We start from the raw sequence: 22,641 nt of genomic DNA on the forward strand, positions 1-22,641 counted from the left end.
GAACCGAATATTAAGGAAACTTGAAGTTGTGGTTACAGTCGGTAGGATGGATCAGTGTTTAGGGGTGAGGTTTGACAGGTTTGATAGGAAACGTTCGGGAATTGTTAACGTTACGGGATACGAACCGAATATTAAGGAAACTTGAAGTCGTGGTTACATTGATACAGTGGATGCATTGATTAAATATAACACTTCAATATTACGGACGGGTTTTATATATATATTTTTTTCAATACAATAAGGAAACGTTCAGGAATTGTTAGTCGGTAGGATGGATTAGTGTTTTAGGGGTTAGGTTTGATAGGTTTTTATGGAGACCGATTCCCCTTTGTTTGTATAACATTAGATTAGCACTATGTAGAACTAGATCAACACCTAACTGCTGTGAACCTAACTGCTGTAACTGGATATTATTCCACACCGATTCCCCTTTGTTTGTATAATAATATAACTTCCATTGTATGCGTAACCGTCTAAAGTAGTCTAATCCTCCCAATATACCCGAAATAACTGCTCAGACTCCGATCGATATCGAACGGATATCACTTTATCTACCTACCACGAAGCAATAAAACCCAAAATAAATCAAATTGAACTAGTGAAATAGAAAAAGTACTATTATTCTGCCTGAATATGAGTAAAAATATGGTTGGGCGAAATTACCATGCTGGTTGGGCGAAATGACCAGGCTGGTTATGCGAAATGGCAGTTGGGCGAAATGGTTATTGGGGGAAGTGACCAGAAAGCGTTTGAATGCTGAAAATAGGCATGATGCCTCAGCCGTTTCAATGAAAATCCAAGAACAAAAGCGTTGCCTTGTCCTTCTATATCCTTAATTCGAGCCCTGGTATACTATATCTAGCATCAACGAAGGCTACATGCACTCTTAATTCCAAAATGTGAGAATACAACTTTAAAAGTATCCAGAATGAAGGATATTTTTGAGCAGTAAATTTCACCACAGAGAGGATTCTCACTTTTTGAAATTACAAATGCATGGATTATTTCGTCTCACCGCAAATGTTGTAACCGTAAGCACATCTCATCGTCACTTCATAACGGTACAAAAGTTAGTTTACAGGTAGACTATCTATTTAAGGCTATGGAACTTTCTGCACATTCTAGTGATAACTTTAGCGTTGTATGTCAACGTTAAAGTGCCATCAAAATGTTAACACCTTGCTATACAGCTGTAATCAACTCCAAACTAAAGAATAAATTGATCAGTGATAGCTGGAAATAGCCCAATTTAAACAATTTACCATTAACGGGTACGGTTTTTGACATTTTCATTTCCCCCTGAGTATTTTAAATATGGAAATACATTCTTTATACCATATTTACCCCAAAACTTAAACGTGTTGCCCCTCCTCAACTATTTTCCTGCTAATTCGATTATTATATTTAAAAAAGTCAATAGAAAAATTTGATACCAAATAGTCGGAATTTAGATATAAAGGCCATAATTGTGAGTTGATATTTGAGGTGAACGGTTAAAATTTCGATAAAAGCGGTCGATAAAAAATATGAATTCTAAGTTTCCAACGTCCAACTTTGTCCACTCTAAGCATAGATCGACAAAAACTGAAATTGTTCTGGAGACACCAAAACCGAATGAGGTTTTTTCCAGACCCATGCCGAAAGTTTTCTTTAAACATAATTTCAAACCTGTATAAGTGTGTTTTGTTTATCTGATGATGATGATGATGATGATGATGATGATGATGATGATGATGATGATGATGATGATGATGATGATGATGATGATGATGATGATGATGATGATGATGATGATGATGATGATGATGATGATGATGATGATGATGATGATGATGATGATGATGATGATGATGATGATGATGATGATGATGATGATGATGATGATGATGATGATGATGATGATTGTGGCGTTAGGCTTAGATAGTTTGCATACAAGCTTCGCCCCTCCCTTGCCAAATTACTCGCTACGCGCCTGACTTTACGTAACTGATAAGTGCAGAATCCACTTCACTTCTTACACACACGTTTCATTTAGCAGTACTTCATTTGCTTCTTTATCTCCTTCGATTACGGAATGTGTTTCAGCTAAAACCGGTGATGCCCTGACTTCGTCTTCTTCTTCTCCTCCAGACCCTATCAATGTTAGAAGACGAAATGACGTAACATATCCCTTTATTGTTCAGTAAGGAAATAAACCCACGTAAAAACATCATACTAGCTATGGCACGAAATAGGTCGTAAGGTATAAGATCTACACAGGACGAGTAGAAAATAGAAATTTACTGCAAGAAAACTAACCGTTAAGATGTTTGAGTGTAATTTATAACATATAATACACTTTTATGAGAAAGAGTCACATTTTTTTTTTTAAATTCATTTAGGGGATTCTTGGTAGAGCCAGTTATGGACAGCTGTTTTTTCCGTTCGTCCAAATCTTAGAAGCGTCGATGTCAAAATAGTCTCAGCGAAGAACTTGAAAAGGTACAAAGCGATTATTCTCGATTATAATTGGCGTAATTTAAAGAGAGGTGTAAACTGGAATCAAGCGGTAACGTAGCTATTTTTTTTTTCATTTCGTAGGCATTCTCATCTTTATAGAATCCTTGTCCAGTCACGCAGTTCTTTGTCTTACATTGGAACAAGTTAACAGCTTTGCAGTTGTCACAGTGTCACTTGTAACAAATGTTACCGTGTTACGAACACAAAGTAGTAATTACTGATGCACGGTTGTGGAACTTGTGGGACATGAACAGTAGTTGCTGCACCAGCTATGAGTATCGGCTGTATAGTCTTATAGATATGCATCACAAAATATTATGAATTAATTTCCCTCATCAACGACATTAGAGCATTTGAACAAATGTTAAAATAAACGTTACATGTCAAACAAGTTCAAAATATCTGCAAAAAAAAATCTGTTTTAAAATCATTTAACTGGACAGTTTTTTTTACCGATGCATATTAGCGACATAACTTGGGTTAACAAAATATAAGCAGTTTTGTGAGTGTGTGGTTGGGTAGTTAATATCTTCTATAATATTTTAACTGAAAGAGAGACGTACCATTAAATGCAAACCGTAACTAGAATTATATATTTGATAACTTTATAGAAGTATGAAAACTTACATGGTCGTAGCCGGGATGAAGGAAGGCAAAGCAAGAGAGCAAACGTCAGCACAGAGAGATACAAAATAAAATGAAACGGTTAAATTGAACGGTTAGTATTCCTAAATTAACTCAAACTTTATCTGATTGATATTCTTAATTTTCAAAATTAAAAATGGTTTTCATCTATGTTTATTCTCTACAGTATTCTCTATAGTTTATACTGCAGGACTCGAGGTAACCGACGGGGAACAGGGCTCTAATTCGTCTGGCTATAGTCCCTCCGTCCCCCCCCCCCCACGCCCACCCAGAAAAAAATGACCTCCAGCTATTTAAGCAAATGTGGAAAACATAATGATAGACGTACTGTCGAACGAACGATCTCATGAATTGTTTCTATGTTCTATCATGTCTGTACATTTTCTCACACTTTAGATACATACAACCAGCCTGGTCATTTCGCCCAACCTTGATTAAATATTATACTTCAATAAGGAAACGTTCGGGATACGAACCGAATATTAAGGAATCTTGAAATCCTTCAGTTTGTATAACTTTAGTAGGGAAACGTTCGGGAACTGTTAACGTTACGGGATACGAACCGAATATTAAGGAAACTTGAAGTTGTGGTTACAGTCGGTAGGATGGATCAGTGTTTAGGGGTGAGGTTTGACAGGTTTGATAGGAAACGTTCGGGAATTGTTAACGTTACGGGATACGAACCGAATATTAAGGAAACTTGAAGTCGTGGTTACATTGATACAGTGGATGCATTGATTAAATATAACACTTCAATATTACGGACGGGTTTTATATATATATTTTTTTCAATACAATAAGGAAACGTTCAGGAATTGTTAGTCGGTAGGATGGATTAGTGTTTTAGGGGTTAGGTTTGATAGGTTTTTATGGAGACCGATTCCCCTTTGTTTGTATAACATTAGATTAGCACTATGTAGAACTAGATCAACACCTAACTGCTGTGAACCTAACTGCTGTAACTGGATATTATTCCACACCGATTCCCCTTTGTTTGTATAATAATATAACTTCCATTGTATGCGTAACCGTCTAAAGTAGTCTAATCCTCCCAATATACCCGAAATAACTGCTCAGACTCCGATCGATATCGAACGGATATCACTTTATCTACCTACCACGAAGCAATAAAACCCAAAATAAATCAAATTGAACTAGTGAAATAGAAAAAGTACTATTATTCTGCCTGAATATGAGTAAAAATATGGTTGGGCGAAATTACCATGCTGGTTGGGCGAAATGACCAGGCTGGTTATGCGAAATGGCAGTTGGGCGAAATGGTTATTGGGGGAAGTGACCAGAAAGCGTTTGAATGCTGAAAATAGGCATGATGCCTCAGCCGTTTCAATGAAAATCCAAGAACAAAAGCGTTGCCTTGTCCTTCTATATCCTTAATTCGAGCCCTGGTATACTATATCTAGCATCAACGAAGGCTACATGCACTCTTAATTCCAAAATGTGAGAATACAACTTTAAAAGTATCCAGAATGAAGGATATTTTTGAGCAGTAAATTTCACCACAGAGAGGATTCTCACTTTTTGAAATTACAAATGCATGGATTATTTCGTCTCACCGCAAATGTTGTAACCGTAAGCACATCTCATCGTCACTTCATAACGGTACAAAAGTTAGTTTACAGGTAGACTATCTATTTAAGGCTATGGAACTTTCTGCACATTCTAGTGATAACTTTAGCGTTGTATGTCAACGTTAAAGTGCCATCAAAATGTTAACACCTTGCTATACAGCTGTAATCAACTCCAAACTAAAGAATAAATTGATCAGTGATAGCTGGAAATAGCCCAATTTAAACAATTTACCATTAACGGGTACGGTTTTTGACATTTTCATTTCCCCCTGAGTATTTTAAATATGGAAATACATTCTTTATACCATATTTACCCCAAAACTTAAACGTGTTGCCCCTCCTCAACTATTTTCCTGCTAATTCGATTATTATATTTAAAAAAGTCAATAGAAAAATTTGATACCAAATAGTCGGAATTTAGATATAAAGGCCATAATTGTGAGTTGATATTTGAGGTGAACGGTTAAAATTTCGATAAAAGCGGTCGATAAAAAATATGAATTCTAAGTTTCCAACGTCCAACTTTGTCCACTCTAAGCATAGATCGACAAAAACTGAAATTGTTCTGGAGACACCAAAACCGAATGAGGTTTTTTCCAGACCCATGCCGAAAGCGTTCTTTAAACATAATTTCAAACCTGTATAAGTGTGTTTTGTTTATCTGATGATGATGATGATGATGATGATGATGATGATGATGATGATGATGATGATGATGATGATGATGATGATGATGATGATGATGATGATGATGATGATGATGATGATGATGATGATGATGATGATGATGATGATGATGATGATGATGATGATGATGATGATGATGATGATGATGATGATGATGATGATGATGATGATGATGATGATGATGATGATGATGATGATGATGATGATGATGATGATGATGATGATGATGATGATGATGATGATGATGATGATGATGATGATGATGATGATGATGATGATGATGATGATGATGAAGATGATGAAGAAGAAGAAGAAGAAGAAGAAGAAGAAGAAGAAGAAGGAAGAAGAAGAAGAAGAAGAAGAAGAAGAAGAAGAAGAAGAAGAAGAAGAAGAAGAAGAAGAAGAAGAAGAAGAAGAAGAAGAAGAGAGAAGAAGAAGAAGAAGAAGAAGAAGAAGAAGAAGAAGAAGAAGAAGAAGAAGAAGAAGAAGAAGAAGAAGAAGAAGAAGAAGAAGAAGAAGAAGAAGAAGAAGAAGAAGAAGAAGAAGAAGAAGAAGAAGAAGAAGAAGAAGAAGAAGAAGAAGAAGAAGAAGAAGAAGAAGAAGAAGAAGAAGAAGAAGAAGAAGAAGAAGAGAAGAAGAAGAAGAAGAAGAAGAAGAAGAAGAAGAAGAAGAAGAAGAAGAAGAAGAAGAAGAAGAAGAAGAAGAAGAAGAAGAAGAAGAAGAAGAAGAAGAAGAAGAAGAAGAAGAAGAAGAAGAAGAAGAAGAAGAAGAAGAAGAAGAAGAAGAAGAAGAAGAAGAAGAAGAAGAAGAAGAAGAAGAAGAAGAAGAAGAAGAAGAAGAAGAAGAAGAAGAAATAAATTCCTATTTCGAGTTATGATGGAGTAATTACAAATATTAGAATGGCTCACAACAGCAGAAATAACATTTGGTAACTTGTTATTGCAATGATTATAAACAAAACAAGACATAGTTACAATTATAATGGATTTCCTTCAGCATAAGCAAATTATGTTCTCTATATGAGAGGTTAGTCGGATAACGTCTAGGCTTGATCATAAGTTATATATTTTGTAGGGTTTGAAGCGGTTTCACATCTGAAAATTTGGCAGTGCCGTAAAGTTCAATTGCATATCTTAGCTTAAAGTAAATAAAAGACTAATAGGTATGAGTTGCAATGGCCTCAGAGAGAATTCCACTTGAGTTGTAAAAAAAAAACAATATACCTAACCAAAGATTCACAGAGAAAGCAAATATGGTACACCATCGAAAGCTTATCATCAATATTTAATCCTAAATACTTCGTACTTTACGCATTGCAGATTGTAACACCATTCAAAGTAAAATTGGCATGAGAGAAGTGACTTGTATTTTTTGTATTAAAAATGGTGTAATTAGTTTCCCTCAGTGGAAAGTAAGCTTATTGCAGTCAAACCAATTCTTAAGCTGTCTAAGAGTCTTAGACATGAGTGGCCGTATCGATTAACTGTTTATAATCGTTACCAAACAGGAGACAATAGTGTCATCTGCAAAGAGACGAGTGGTGATGTTGGGTAACGTTGTTGACATAAATTAGAAAGAGCAGGGGGTCCCAGGACGGATCCCTGGGGGAAACCGGTATTAACAGTAATGTGAGTAAGTATTATCATCTGTTTTTACCTCCATGGTATTATTATCATAAATTCATTGCCTTCTGTTGTGTAAATAGCTAGCCATGAGACCATGTGCCGTTCCACGAAACCCATAGTGATATCATTTTTTTTTTAAAGGAACAGAGTGATCAACAGTTTCAAAGGCCATCTTGAGGTTAAGATATAAACCTAACACATCATTTACCAAAATCAAGCTGAGAAAGAATAGTATTTACAGTTTCTAGTAAAGCATGGGTTGTTGAATGACATTCTTTAAAACCAAACTTGGAATCATAGATATTATTATTTGTAAGAAATTGCCTAAGTCTCTTTCAATCACATTCTCCAGTAGTTTGTTAAACAAGATAACAAACTTATGGGCCTGTAATTCTCAGTCAGAGTAGAATCGCCCTTCTTCAGTAAAGGAATGACTTCGGAAACCTTTTAACGCATCTAGGTAGCGCCCAATTTGAAAATAAAACACTGTTAAATATACAAAAAAGAGCAGGAACTAGTACCTGGCTACCAGACTTAAAAAGCTTAGAGGTAATTCCATCCAAACCAGGAGCTTTGTTAGGCTTAAGACCATTGATATGCTTTTAGACAGAAACTGGAGAAAGGAAAATAGTTCGGGGAACGGAGTTCTCAAGTACTCTAAAGGATTTACGGAGGAAGATATATTTTCCCAATTAGAGGGAAATATTGATTGAAGGCATGAGCATCATCATGATTATCTGAGCATTGAAAGACTTCGCAGAAGTTAGAAGTAACAGGTGAAGATTGGGTCTTCTTGTAAGAGTGTTTATGAAAGACCATGCATGCCTAGAAGGGGTTTGTCTCTGGGTTAGTTTACTTTTATAATACGTGGATTTAGCTGCCCTGATGATGCGATGTAAAATACGACGATACGAAGAAAGTTTAGCTCTTAAGTACAGCAGTGGGCATATTCTCAGTTGAAATGGACTGCGTGATACCAGGTGTAATCCATGGCTTGTCATGGAAACTTGTTCCTAGAAATTCTCACCAGAGGAAAGTGAGTATTATGTTGAGTCTGTACAATATCAATGAAGTTATTATAAGCAATATTAACGTCAGTATTATTATAGACAAATCACATATCTAAAGATTCCATTGATTGGATAAACTGTTGATATGATCTTGATTGTGAAAGCGAAGAAAAGGTCTATCTAATTCATATTTCGTATTCATTATACCAAAAGTAGGACGATGATCCTTCAAGTCGGTAAGTAAGTTACCAGAAGAAAGATTGTTGTCAAGTAGCTTATTTGGGAGTCTGACAAATATATTGTTAATGAGTGTTGCGCTAGAGGGGGTAATTCCTGTTGGTAAAGTAGTCGTAGGAATGAAATTGTTGCACAACATTAATTTCGTATAACCATCACACATTGCGTTTCTACATTTCATAAATTATATTGAAATCGCCTTCATTAGTACACATGTTTGGGATAAAAGAGGAGTTCAAGTAATTTCGAGTGATTCCCCCTAAAAAGGTTGATGTTACACCGTGAGAGACGATAACATGCAGAGACACACTAAAGATAATTGCCAATGATTAGACTTACCCATATATCTTCAACTTGGCAGTGTGTACAAAAGAACATATTGGAAGAGATAATCTGTTTCTTAACATACTGCTTAATGAATATGGTTTTGTAAAAAGGGTAAGTTAAACAATTATCGTAAACAAGAAATCCATTCAAAATATGAGAGACAGTAGGCAGAGGCAGGAAAAGGAGCAAGAGAAAAAGAATATATTAATAAAGGGAAAAAAATAAGAACAACAATACACGTAAAGGAATCTTTTGTTTATAAGAGTATTAAAATAATGAGTGATTACGGTATATACAGAATGGCGCGTGTTTAAGGAGACAACTTGGATGACGTCACATTCGATCGAGGTCGCTTTTCTTCATTATCCGCTTCGTGTGGTCAGTAACATTTACAGTCACGTGTTAACAATTTTTGCTTTCAGGTTAAAATATATTCCTCTTTCACTATCCGAAAATACATTTTTTCCAGGTTTATCTTTTAAGGTACAACATTACATGCAATATTATTATTATGATTATTATAATACAAATGCAAAATGAAATTTCATTGTGGTGCTTCCTTTATTTGTTCTGAAAAAACGGCGATGGATATTTCCCTTAGCTTTGATAATGATACCATTCGAATCAAATCAATAATGCTCACAAATGTATTTAATTAAGATCGAATTGATAGATTCTAATTTAGTTTGTAAGGCTTGTTTGGCGTATCCCCTACTGCATTGTGCGTATGCATTTGTGTCTTACCGTTAGCCTTGTTTCATTCAGGAGTTCTAATGGATAATACGTTTTGAATAACATTGTTGTTTATTTCCGCAGCTCGGAGAACTTTCGGTTAATTCAAATTTCAAGATTTTACAAATAAGGAACAACTTATGTAAAAAAAACATTTTTGGTTACAGTTAATTGATAAAAACAAAATAAGAGATGAAATATTTTATTGAATAGAGTACGTTTTTGAACGTTTTGTTGCTTTCGTAAACGTATATGTACGTTTTCTCCCTTTCATACCCTTGTCTTACTGCAAGTAGATGGGTTCTATTAAAATAGATGTGTTTTAAGCTTGATAAACATCGAATCATGTTGTTCTATTCATCAAAAATTAGTATATGTGCTTCAGATTACAGTGAACTATTTGCATTATTACTATAATTTTTATTCTTATTATTGATTTCGTCAATACAAATAACCTCACCATAATTACACTATTAATTCATTGAGTGTTTCTTTCCCATTTGCAAAAGTGTCTTGGTAGGGACTTTATTTGTTTCCACTTTTTCCCAGATTTTGTTTACTTTCTTCATTTTAAATTTATTTCCATGGAATCCTCTAAAAGCATAGTTTACTGAACCATTATTAACTTTACCTAGGTAACCTTTTTCAATCCATTAGCTGAAAAGAACTTTTCCCAGCAAAAGATAACGATTTTAGTTTTAATCATTTATTGACTTCGGTTTACTTGTGTATGCCATCGGTATAGTCTTTAATTGTAATATTTCAGTCTGCGAAATATCAAATTAAAACAACTTATGTAAGTAGTACTTCAGCTTTAGAAAATGATATAAAAAAACACAGATTGCTAAATCTTGTCGCTATATATTTATATATTTTTTATTTATATTTATATTAGAAGTATTAGCTCAGTGTTTAACACCGGTGCCTTTCAATCATAAGGTCCCGGGTTCGAGTCACTCCAAGATTAATGTATGTGGTCCAGTTACAGAGTTGTTGACAATTCATAATCATGGGCGTTAACTATGGATCTAAGAGACTGACTTCGGTCAGCTTGCGGCTTTGATAAGCCAATGATGGCTTCTTTGCGAGTTCTTGCTGGCAGGAGGATCTAAAATACATACATACATATTTCTTTAAACTGCCTGTTTTTATAAATAAAGGTAACATCTTGGCAAATGGATTAAAGTAAGACACTACTTTGGTACTCTGTTGCAGCAGATGAACCTAAATGAGTGACTAAGCCTAAAGACATCTATCTACAAGTCTGGTCTGAGGGTCATATTTCAATAGTTTGAACTGTGACTTGATCGTTTGATATTATTTTGATAATCAAACGCAAACTTAAAAAGGGAAATGTTATATAGCTCAGAGGTTGGGAGTGAAGCAACTTCAGAAATGTTTCCGTTATTGAAGTATTGAAAAATTCGTTTTTATTTATTAACATTTATTTTAGTTGGACGGGCGCATTGCATCTTGATCGGTGATGTCAGTTGTGGATAACACCAAATACTACATCAGTGTTTCTTTTAAATGACTATAAATTCTTAGAAAGGTTAGGAGTTAAGTTGATTTCGGTAACTGTGTTCCCCGATTAAATGATTTCACATATAAGACGGTGATTGTAGCGGACTGCGAAGGTTTTCTAGTCGCATTACTGAAACACAATAAACGACACTTTTTATAATTGTCCTAATTTATATAGTGCCCCCCCCCCCCCGCCTCACAATGACTTACAATTACATTTATATCAATAAAGTCTATATCTACGAACCAAATAAGTGATATTAAATGCCATCGTTTAAACACAAACACGGTCAGCGTGGGAGATTGTGGCCATAATCTACCGCCCGAAGAGGCTATTTAAAAAAAAAAAATTGCGAAACTAAAAGAGACAAGTTCTCTTTCATTGGAAATTTGCTGGTCCCGACCAGTTTGGGTAAATCTTTTCAAAATGGCAGAACTATTGGATCTTGAATGATAATCTAAGATTGGAGAATTGATATGAATTATCATAACACTTATATTTTCGATGATGACATTGTTAATATTTTGTTCATCAACATGTTCACGCACTTAGACACTCTCAATTCCTACCAGACCAACAAAGTGACCGTGGATATATATTCTGGACGGGTCGCTCTAACCGGAAAGAAATATCATATTTGAGCTCCTACCTTCTCCACTCATTCACGTTAGTTAGTGACGTTCCTTAATAAACCTTGTCAATACCTTCACAAAACCTTCGACGATCTAGGTTTGGAAGGGTTTTCAAGATAAGCAAAAGCATCTGTTCAAGAGAAGAGCTTTCTGTGTGTAGTTATATCTTACCATTTGACACAACTGTCCTTTCACACATCCTGCCCCCACCCCCCCCCCTAAAAAAACCTTTTTGTTTACAATTCAGTTTTATTAACGATCAAATACATGTAACCAGCAGAGCACGTTTACCGTTCGTGTTTCCGTTTTCTACTTACGTATTTCATACGACCAAGAACTGACAGTTTTACGGTTCAACGACAGATTTAGCTTTCTCGGTTAATTCATTAATTGATGGATGTCTGTCGATAATTTTTCTTGTCCTGCTGATCGTAATAATAGGGAGCGTGATATCTTCATGATAGATGATCTTTTCAAGATTTATATCTCGATAACACGTTTGTAATTTGAACAAAAAATGTGTTATTAACACTGTAAGACACAAAAGAAATAAAAAGGTTAAGTAAAATGCACTATTAAAAAAAAATTGTAGGTTGTTTTTACCGCTGACCTTTGACGAGCAGGTAATGGCTAAAGAATTTGTTCTATGTTAATTGACCTCTGACCTTAGACCTTCGGTGTTCAGGCAACTACCAACTTAGAGAATGACGAGACGAATTTTAAATAATGCTGATCTTGGTGTTTAGGATGGAGGGCAAAGTTTGATTGAGATCAATTGCTTCCGTCGTGCATGGAGGAGATGACATATACAACTCCATGGATTACCCACTTGTTATAAGCAGGTCAACCGTTGATATCAGATGATGTTTTAAGCAAATAGACAATGCGGGAAAATATCCCTCATTTATCAATCCATCACTACTAATTCTTTTTTCTTTTCTCTTTTGACCAACTTATTTAGCTGCTACGTCTTAAAAATGTTTAGGTCCTGGATTAGATACACAACGTTTTCGTAGCTACAAATGCTGCCTAAAATACTTCAAACTCATAAATTAAATCGAAATATTTATTTCGTTTGTGGAACGAAATACATCATGATACCGCAATATTCACTTAACAACTAGTTTTCGTCAACTTAAAAATCAAATCACATATTCTCGTAATCTATATTTTTACTACGGAACCATCCCTCATTAATAAAATATTGTACATTACCATTAGTGCGCCGACGATTCCGTTCGTAATACGTCACGACTCTCCGATGATTGTCGTATTTTAAATGGCAAATGTTGAAATTGCTCTCGGATCGTATCCAGATAAAAAAAAAACTCTTAATAGAAAGAAGCTTCTAAATATCGGTGCGTTAGGTTTTGAAGCTATAGAATCTCTAAAGATCATATGTGAGACAAACGCATAGTTTGGCGGATCTGGTAAACTAAACAGAGGCGTTATCTGCTCAGGTATTCATTTAAAGAAATTATCTCTGAATTACAAACCGGTAAAACAGAAAATAGATATTTGACCAAAATGGGTTTCCAAGTACAGACAATTTTACTCATTTGTATTGTTTGCTTTCTAATGGGGAATATACAGTCATCTTCAGTCAATGGTAAGTGCTACTTTTATTAATGTTCATATATTCTTTACATTTTATTAATACCTGTCGACTGCTTCATAAAAGTAGAAAGTGGTTGCACTTAAGATATAGTGTATAACTGCAAATATGATACTTTGTATGATCAAATATCAGTTCATCGTATCATCTTGTCAATATGTATTTCAATGGAAATAAATGCCAGAGGGAAATGCAAGGTTCTTACCACTTTAGTGATTAATTTTTTTTTTTTCATTACGAATTTATGGTGAATGCAATCACACTTCCTGAAAATATAAACCTTCAGTTGATCGCGTGTAGGTAATTTGGCTATGAGAATAACAATTATAATTCATTAGATTTTAGACATGTTTTTTTTTTCTTTAAATCTCGAAGCAAACTTAGGTAAGAGACAAATCGAGCTTGCATTTCTACCGTGGAAAGTGAAGTTTCCGTTTAAAGATATGGCAATCTTTGAACATTTCGTTATCCTCGTAGTGGTTTTGTGTGAAATTCTCTTACTTATTTCTGCACTGGATGGTAGGTTCACTGAATTGAGTTGTTAATACTATTTTGAAAATTCCTTTTTTTTTATTTAGTTACAGAGTGTAAATTTCCAGCGTGTCTGTGATCTAGTATTTAGTCACTATTTCATATATATATACTTTGTATGACGGTTTAATCATGTTAAAGCTATCATTACCGATAAACCTTTATATTGAAAAGCATGATCACCTGTGTAGGAATAATTTTAGTTCACGAAATTAATATTAAACGAAGATATTTAACAAGATTAAATTGTAGTCTCTTAGTTTTGTACATTTTACTTAAAAGTAACACATGTAAGAATGTTAGATAACGCTGCATGAAATAACTCATTGTACTGTGCATAGTATAGGCCTACATGTAGTTGAAACATTCTAAAAAAGTAAGAAAAAATCATGATGGATATACGGTCAATTCGTGATAGCAAGTGCATGAATGTTATTTAAACGGAGAGTGGAGATGAAGATCTCGTTAACTTTGCTCAGTGGTTTAGTTATATCCATCAGATACGATTCCAAGGAAGCATGCGTTAAAGTTTACTGAATAATTCGCTAAGTCGTGGAATAATCCAGAGAGTGTGTGAAAATAAAAACTTGGTGTTATGTTTTAAGCATACGGGCTTTTGTTCAACATTCAAGCATAGTGAAGACGTTTTTCTTTCCGTAATGCGACTACAAATACAAGCTGTTTGTATTTTCAAAATTCTTTGTTTATTTATTATTCTTGCTTGTAATAAACCGATTCACAGAATTTCAAAGCAATTTTTACACATCAATTGTATTTCATAATTGTTAACTAAGCATTGCTAGACTGGTTCATTCATGTCAAAAATTACTTTTTCCCCCGTGCATTTCATTAGATACTTGTCTGTGCCAGAGCAATAATAACTGTGTGTTTGAGGGTAACTGCTGCGCTGATCATCGACAACAAACTCGCATGGTTTTTAGAAAACCTCGATGCAAAGACTTCAATACCGATATGCCTTCTAATGGATCATGCGTAGATTCACTCGTTACAGAAATAACATCAGAAATAATATGCGAAAGATCATTTCGGCCAAGAATAAGGAATATCACTATCTTGAGTGATGCTTTTGAGGTTACAATCCGCAATAACATTAATGCATCGTACGTTCCCATTATCCATTACATTAAACGTTTGGGATGTTTTGCTAGCCAACACAACCAGGAAATAAACTTCACTGTTATAAAGGACAATAATGAGTACGTGGGGTCAATCAAGGTCGGTTACAATTCTAGCTACGCCTGCTATTCCGAGATATCGTGCTTCTGGACACCCGTCTATTTCAAAGACAGGGAACTTAGGGTGAAATGGCCGACTTATGAAGATGAACAAACGATGCTTGTACATGAAAGGAAAGGATATGCCTTGTCGTTAGACGAGTTTTACACAGCGGAAGATAACCTTCATTTAGGAGAAGTCGCTACCTGCTTGGATAAGATCAGTTCTTTTGCTTCGACCGCGAGATATTTACAACTCATCGCCGGAGCCGTATCAATCTTGTCTATCGGTGTCGTTGTTTTGCTTCACTGGAAATATCCAAAACTGCAAAACGTCTACGGATTTTGTTTACTCAGTTTATGTTTCGCCTTAGCGGTGACCAATCTCGTCCCATTTCTGTTGGAGATTAGACAGATCCAGGGTTCTCCTTTCACGGCCATTACTCATTACAGTTGGTTGTCTGTGTTCTCGTGGGAAACGATCATCATTTTCCACGTGCACCGTAGTATCAGTGGTGGTAATATCGCTAACTCTATAGCCAGGGCTGGGTTCTGCTCCATAAAGAACATTACTGTTCAGTACGCAATGTTTGCATGGCTGGCTCCAATACCGTTTGTTCTGGCTGGCATAATATGTCACGTGACAAGAAGTGGCGACTTCCAGTATGGCAGACATTGGTTTGAAGACAACTTCATCAGCACGTACATCTTCTTTATTCCGACATTTTGCTTAATAATCGTTGGCATCTCCCTTTTTATCGCTACCATGTCAAATATGGGGAAAGTTCGACACAATGCTGAGGAAGCGGGTGGTAACCCAGTCGACATAATGTCCATTGCTTTAAGGGTAAGCGAAATTAATTATTTTCATATCAGTCTTTTCCTCATCATAATATTGTGCTAACGATATGTAATTGTTACGTCCAAAAATAGAGCAATGTTCTCATAAAAAGCGTTTTCATTAATGCGTACATCTATTGACAAGCCATTGTGCAATACGTAATGTCCCTATCGCTATATTAGGTTGCTCTACAATAAAGATGTAGATTGCTCCAATGTCTTTGTTCCAACTGCAATGTCGTTGTTGTCTCGTATGACTATTTTAATGAAATTATTTTTCTCCATTGAGACAGTTGTCAGAAAGACACCAAAACTATATCATATATAAAATATTAATTTAGCAACAAAATGAGGTTGAGGTTTAAGAGACTGATCAAACAAATACTCTGTGAGTGTGTACATGCGGAGCATATTTCCTCATGTTTCAGCAGGATGTGAAAAGTCTTCTGCAGGCTAAAAAATAAAATAACGTCCTGAAAAACAAATGCCTTTTTGTCAATCCTTTCGGGCATTACTAAGAAAAAGATTGGCTTTGGATCATCCTAGCGTCGTAATGATATTTGTTTTCCCAATATAAAGTTCATGATAGTGCATAAATGGTGATTTCATTCAATTAGGAACATTTTTGTTCAATCTTAATCCCATCAATGAAGTATTTTCATCTGATGTAAATATTACTTGCCAAGCTAGAAAACTACACTGTTATGGGAAAGCTAACCCATCCGACTTTATTGCAATGGCGTGCGCATTCATCCGGGGAAGAATTAGACAACTCCTCGGGCCCCGGAAAACATCAGACACGGATCTAGGGAATGTAGGGTTGTCCCGACGCCCACCCCCCCCCCTCCTCCATTTCAAACTCAAATTTGTTTTAAAGAAGAATGATTACACAATTTCGAGTTTAAATCTAAGTTTTAACACTGAAAATGCACCTTTTGTCGTATAAAACCTCGTGTCTTTACTAGGGGAACCTAAGTCAAGCTTAAACCGTAACCCCGAATGCATCACCCTAAGAACCATCATTAAGCCACTCCCCCCCCCCCCCCATGATATTACGCAACAACAACAAAATCTTCACACCAAGATGTCTCCGTAACACTCAAGTCATATTTCTTGGGAAAATTAGTAAGCAAATGATAATCATGTAACTGAAATTTGACAATTTAATAATATAACATCACAGCAATCACTTCAAATTCGGCTCAAAAAAATATGCTTTAATCTTAAAATGGTATCCATAATGTTCAAACATCTAATCAAGTAACTGTTTTAATATTAACATTTTCATCTTCTTCTCTGTTTTTATATCTGCAGTTGCAGTTAACTCTCGGCGTTCCTTGGGTTGGATTCATCATCCTCAAGTTCTTTCCCGATCCGATTCTCCTGCCGGTGATAGTGACGATCAACTCTCTTCAAGGTTTCTTCATAATGCTGGCGCTGGTTACTACAAAACGAGTCAAGAGATTTATTAAGGACAGTTATAGTACCTCTCCTACTATTCCCACTGTAGCATAGAACGTATTGGATCAGTGAGACCACAACGAGAGTCTATAAGAAGGGACAGAACTAAATCTGTTCGCTTTAGAGATGATAATGATTTCCTTCAAACTGATATCTTTACCATGATGTAAAAACATGTATTCACATTCATACAATAATGGTTACACCGTGTTACAGTCCACACAATACATAGTATAATATACAAGTTATGTTTAACTGTATTTCTTGTATACGACTGTGTGGGGAGAGAGGGGAGGGAGGAGGGGACGGGAGAGTGGAAGAGCGGTGCAAAGGCTATAGTCTCTTTGCGAGGGCAAATATTCTTGCAAAATATTGACTGTAAGCCTGTGTGATTGTGATGTGGGTGGAGGGTGAACAAGAGTATTTCACGCCTTGATTTGAAACTCAAACAGGATAAACGGAATTGACGATGTAAATGCTACGTTAAATGTACTGTTTTACTTAGAAACATCAGAAACCAGTAGGCCTATACCGATCCCTTCACGGATACCCTGTAGCAAACGAATTCCATCAATGCAACAAAAAATATTCCTCTGTGAATGAATGATATAAATAATATCAAGAGAAACATAAATATCTTCAACTCAATTGCGATGATGTCATAATTCATTATCAAATTGCAAAATATAGCACCCAAGGTTGAAAAAGTCAAATCCTATCTTCGTCATACATATTGCTTTGAGGATTGTGTTGTTTTTTAAACTAAATATGCAGAACATTTGTAACAATGCTTAAACAAGGAAATATCCCATAGGCCTCTTATTTGATATATTATATATATATATATATATATATATATATATATATATATATAGCGGGAGGCCCGTGGTTCGAGTCCCGGTGGAGGCTGAGAGTTTTTTCACTGTTCTTGATTTTCCAACTCATTACGATTTTCATTTATATATATTCATTTGCCTGTGTCGTTTACCTCCATTGCATTAACATAAAGTCTGTTTAAAGTATCTCTTTCGAGATCCGGCTTTAGGAATCACAAATGATTTCGAGTTGGTTAGCATCATGTTTGATCTCTAGAGTAAGGCAAAATATGTCACCAAAAACAGAACTTGTATTGTTCGATACAGGTGACAAACGCCTACAGTGGAATTACGACCTTCCTTACCGGTTTCGAACCTCTGAACATACAGTCAGCGTCCATGGCCTGGTGGTTGGGGTGTCCGCGTACAGAGCGGGAGGCCCGTGGTTCGAGTCCCGGTGGAAGCTGAGAGTTTTTTCACTGTTCTTGATTTTCCAACTCATTAAGATTTTCATTTATATATATATATATATATATATATATATATATATAGGCCTATATATATTATTGTGCTAACATGAAGGCACGAGCGGCAAATATCCCGCTGGGTTGGTACATATATCTTCGTAAATATAATGAATTGTATAAAAGAGACAGTTGGAGAGTCGGTCATGAAATCAAGGTGTACGTGACATGCCTAACCTTCAAATTTCATCTTACGTTTCTTAAAATTGTAAAGAAATATAACAATTTTCGCAATTGTCTTATTATTAAGTTCGCCTTTGTAAATAATTTAACTATGTTGGTTTTAATCTCTAACAGTTTTGATCGGAAAGACTATCACTCCTTGAAATTATCATAATTTATATCTTCTTTGGTCTTTTTGAACGAGTTTGCACTGGATTTATCATACAAGATTGATATTCCTTTCAAGACTACACTTCACGTAATATATATATTTATAAATTTCGGCAGATGTCAGCCTAGACAATGCGGTGAATGCAAGGTAATTGAAACACATATCATATCTCCACTTCGTCATTAAACCAAGGACGTTGAAATTAGACATTATCGTCGACGCTTTGATGCCAAATAACAAGAACAATTCATTGTTTTAATTTTTAGGACAGAATCCATGTTTATCTATGGATGTTAAGTGTTGTAGATGGTCCAATGGTCCCTGGTGGAATCTTAAGTTCAAGCGATGCTTTGAACATGTAAATGTTTTGATGCTGTTTCATAGTAAACTTTTATAATATTACAATGTTGAAAGGTATTACGAAGTCTAGATAATTTGTATACAAACATATATCACCTTATTACACTATTATTGGAATTTTTATGTTCCAGAAATTTGTTGAGATCATTTTGGTAAATGTTTCCATGCTGTTCCATAGTAAAAATTCCATAATATTATAGGTCATGAAAGTTATTACGAAGTCTAAGATAATCGTATATTAACATATTTTACAGACAAAATTCAAATTTAAAATATCGTCCAACTGTCTTATAATAACGTGTGCCGTTAATGAGATAAAAACTATCGTAATTGTATTCGTCTTAACTTCGTGAAATAATTTCGAGTTTGATTTACTGCATGGAAATCAAATGGAGATTGTTTCCTCAGCTTGGAACACTCCAGCATAAAACCACTTTTTTTTTCTTTTCTTTTTTATATATTTTAATCACTTGACCAACATAAATAAGCAACTCTTAACACATTTTCACACAACTTATCGTTTCTGTTAAGCAAGAGTGCAACTGTTGATCTATGGACGTTATATCTTACGTTATATATTACTGCACACGGATGTTACGTATTACTGCACATAACACACAAACAGATATAATTAAATAAGCTGATAGGTATTGAGAGAATATCATTTGCTTTGTTCCCCGAGCCCTTTTAATTTAGCCATAAATTTCGTTATTTATTCGTCAAGTTTCACTCCGCATAGTGAAGTTATAGTCTAAAATGTTGATATATTTTCAGTTTGCAAATTCATCCGCTTAAAGTGATAGACTATTAAAAACGTCAGAACAAAATCCAATTATTACTTAGTCCCTCAGTTTCCACCATTAGATGCAAAAGGAAAATATTGTCTTTAGTTTAGAATCCGCAAATGCTACCTTATTTTGAGTAAATGGTAGATTTCTAAACTAAAAAAGAAGTTGTTTTAAAGATACTTGTATTTTCCCAAGTTCGTCAACTAAATATGATAAATAAATTTCTTTTATTTGATATTCCACAAATAGAAGCCATTATACTGAAGTGGAAATAATTAATGATGAAATATATCATTCTAACTAATTCTCTCTTTTGTTTAGACACGTGCTCTTCAACTAATGGATTAAAAAGTATTTGGAGGTTACTGGGTAAATTGTCACTTAGTAACGGTTCAACAATGATAAGTAAATTCGCTTTTAAAGAGTTCAATCGGACGAAAACAAAAGACAAAAAGGGTCAACTTCTACAAAAGCCGTCATTGTGAAAGTCGATATTATTTACGCACGAAATGTTATTAGAAAACTCAAACTTCAATAACCATTAGTATAATTATCGCGTGGTTAATGGTGAGAAATATATAAATAAAACTAAATAATAATAATAACAATAACAATAATAAAAATTTAAATACGTTATACTTTAAGATCAACGCACAAACATGTGATTCCATAATTTGCAACTCAAACGGACACACTGATTAAAATAGTTGTTATCCACGTTTCTTGCTCACAGTGACTTGCTTCAACTGAAATTAAAGAAATTAGGTAAAAATAAAGACGATTTCATAGGGACATTCATTTGTTACACACACATGACTGTTTTTATTTATTATTTATTTATTTATATTTTCTTTACGTCGAAGATCTATTTTGCTTTTTAAAAAAACCTAATCTTAGTAATTGTTAAAACCTATACGGAAATGAAAACAATGAGAAGTACATCGTCTAAGTAATTAATCGAAACCAGACTACAATAACATCGAAGAAAGCATACGCGAGTTGTACATTTGTTCTCATTTGTAATCATGGGTTCGACCATAATAAACTAAATTAACCAAAATAAATAACCAAAGTAAATAACCAAAATAAAGTAAATTAATCCATCAAAACTTATCCTAATGAAGAAGGTTGGAGGCGTAATTGGATTTATTCTCTAGGTATAACGCGAAAGTATCGACTAAGAACGAATGAAAGGAGGAAAATCCATATTGTTATATTACTTTGTAATAATAACAAAGTTTGTATCATTATCAAATATTATCAAATAATCAGTTTTAAGTTTTCTTCCCTGTGAATACATTACTTTCGGCCTTGACGTGAAGCTTTTCTTTTGCTTTCAAATCAGACATGCTCAGACTGAAACACTTATTGCTGGTTTTTGTGTAAACCAGCCCTTGTTTCATTTTGATGGTATACTTTAAGGCTTCCAGAGGTTGATCTCTGACTTAAACGGCTACGGTGGAGTTTAAAATCCTTCAAGCTGACAGAAACAGTCAGAATTTATCTCTCCAATATAAATAGCTTGTTTTAAGGAATAACCTATGTTATGACAAGAAATTGTCCGTACATGCAATTATAACATTACTCTCAACTTAATTTGTCATTTTAGAGAATTTTATTATTTTGATTACAAATAAAGATTTCCGGACGTTGATCTCTGACTTCTAAACGGCTACTGTGGAATATAAAATCTTTTAAACAGAGAGAAAAATTCAGATCTATTTAAAAAAAATAAAATTAGCTTGTTCTAAGGAGAAACCTATGTTATGACAATAATTGTCCTTGGATGTATTTACAACATAACTTTCAGCTAGATTTGTATTTTTAAAGAAATTTGAATATTTTGTTAATTAACATCGAAAGGAATAAAACCGAAAATCTATAGCCTTTCAAACGCTTATATCTGTTTTATAAACTGCTATAGTATATAAACTGAGAGAAAATTACTTTTAAAAAATTTACAACATCACTTGACCCTACAGTTTGAAATTTTAAAGAATTGATCATTTTGTTAAATTAAATCGAAAAGGAATAAAACCACAACGCTAACAGGATTACAAAAATTAACTTGAGGCAAAATATGCAGTTATTCGGATACAAATAAGGGATTCCGGACGTTGATCTCTGACTTCTCAACGGCTACGGTGGAGTCTTAAGTCCTTCAAACTGAGAAAAAAAAGTTAGATCCAATCTTTTTAATAAAATAACTTTTTTCAAGAAAGAACCTTTGTTTCATATAAAAAAAAAAACTTCTACACGGATGTATTTACAACATCACTTTACGCTAGATTTGTATTTTTAATACAATTTGAAAATGTTGGTAATTTAAATGGAAAATGAATAAAACCACAAAGCTATACCCTTGCAAAACTGTTAAATTGAGGCAAAATATTCAGTTTTACCAATTTTTTTCCGTGCTACAAATAATACTTTTAGACTTGATCTCTGACTTCTAAAAGGCTAAAGTGGAGTCGAAAACATTCAAACTGAGAGAAAAAGTCCTGATCCTTTTAATAATCATAGTAATATATTGTTTTAAGGTGGAACTTATGTTATGAAAATAAACATTTATGTATTAACAATATCAGTTAACCCTAAATTTGTATTTTTGGAGAGATTGTCAGATATCG

General features: G+C 34.4%; 1 protein-coding gene across 1 annotated transcript; it reads left to right on the forward strand.

Annotated features, from left to right (window-relative positions):
* The first annotated feature begins 14,512 nt into the window (after positions 1-14,512).
* On the forward strand, positions 14,513-20,657 carry LOC139968827 (uncharacterized). The gene is made up of 2 exons (XM_071973304.1): positions 14,513-15,736; positions 17,044-20,657. The coding sequence occupies exons 1-2, from the start codon at positions 14,585-14,587 to the stop codon at positions 17,242-17,244; spliced, it is 1,353 nt and encodes a 450-aa protein (XP_071829405.1). The 5' UTR covers positions 14,513-14,584; the 3' UTR covers positions 17,245-20,657.
* The last annotated feature ends 1,984 nt before the right edge of the window (positions 20,658-22,641 follow it).

This window comes from Apostichopus japonicus, chromosome 1 (genome assembly GCF_037975245.1).
Source record: "Apostichopus japonicus isolate 1M-3 chromosome 1, ASM3797524v1, whole genome shotgun sequence".
Taxonomy (NCBI): domain Eukaryota; kingdom Metazoa; phylum Echinodermata; class Holothuroidea; order Aspidochirotida; family Stichopodidae; genus Apostichopus; species Apostichopus japonicus.

Excerpts from the sequence above, each read along its gene's own strand:
- LOC139968827 (XM_071973304.1), top strand. The coding sequence starts at position 14,585 with ATGGTTTTTAGAAAACCTCGATGCAAAGACTTCAATACCGATATGCCT. Across the intron at positions 15,737-17,043 it reads TAATGTCCATTGCTTTAAGG|TTGCAGTTAACTCTCGGCGT; the intron begins GTAAGCGAAATT and ends TTATATCTGCAG.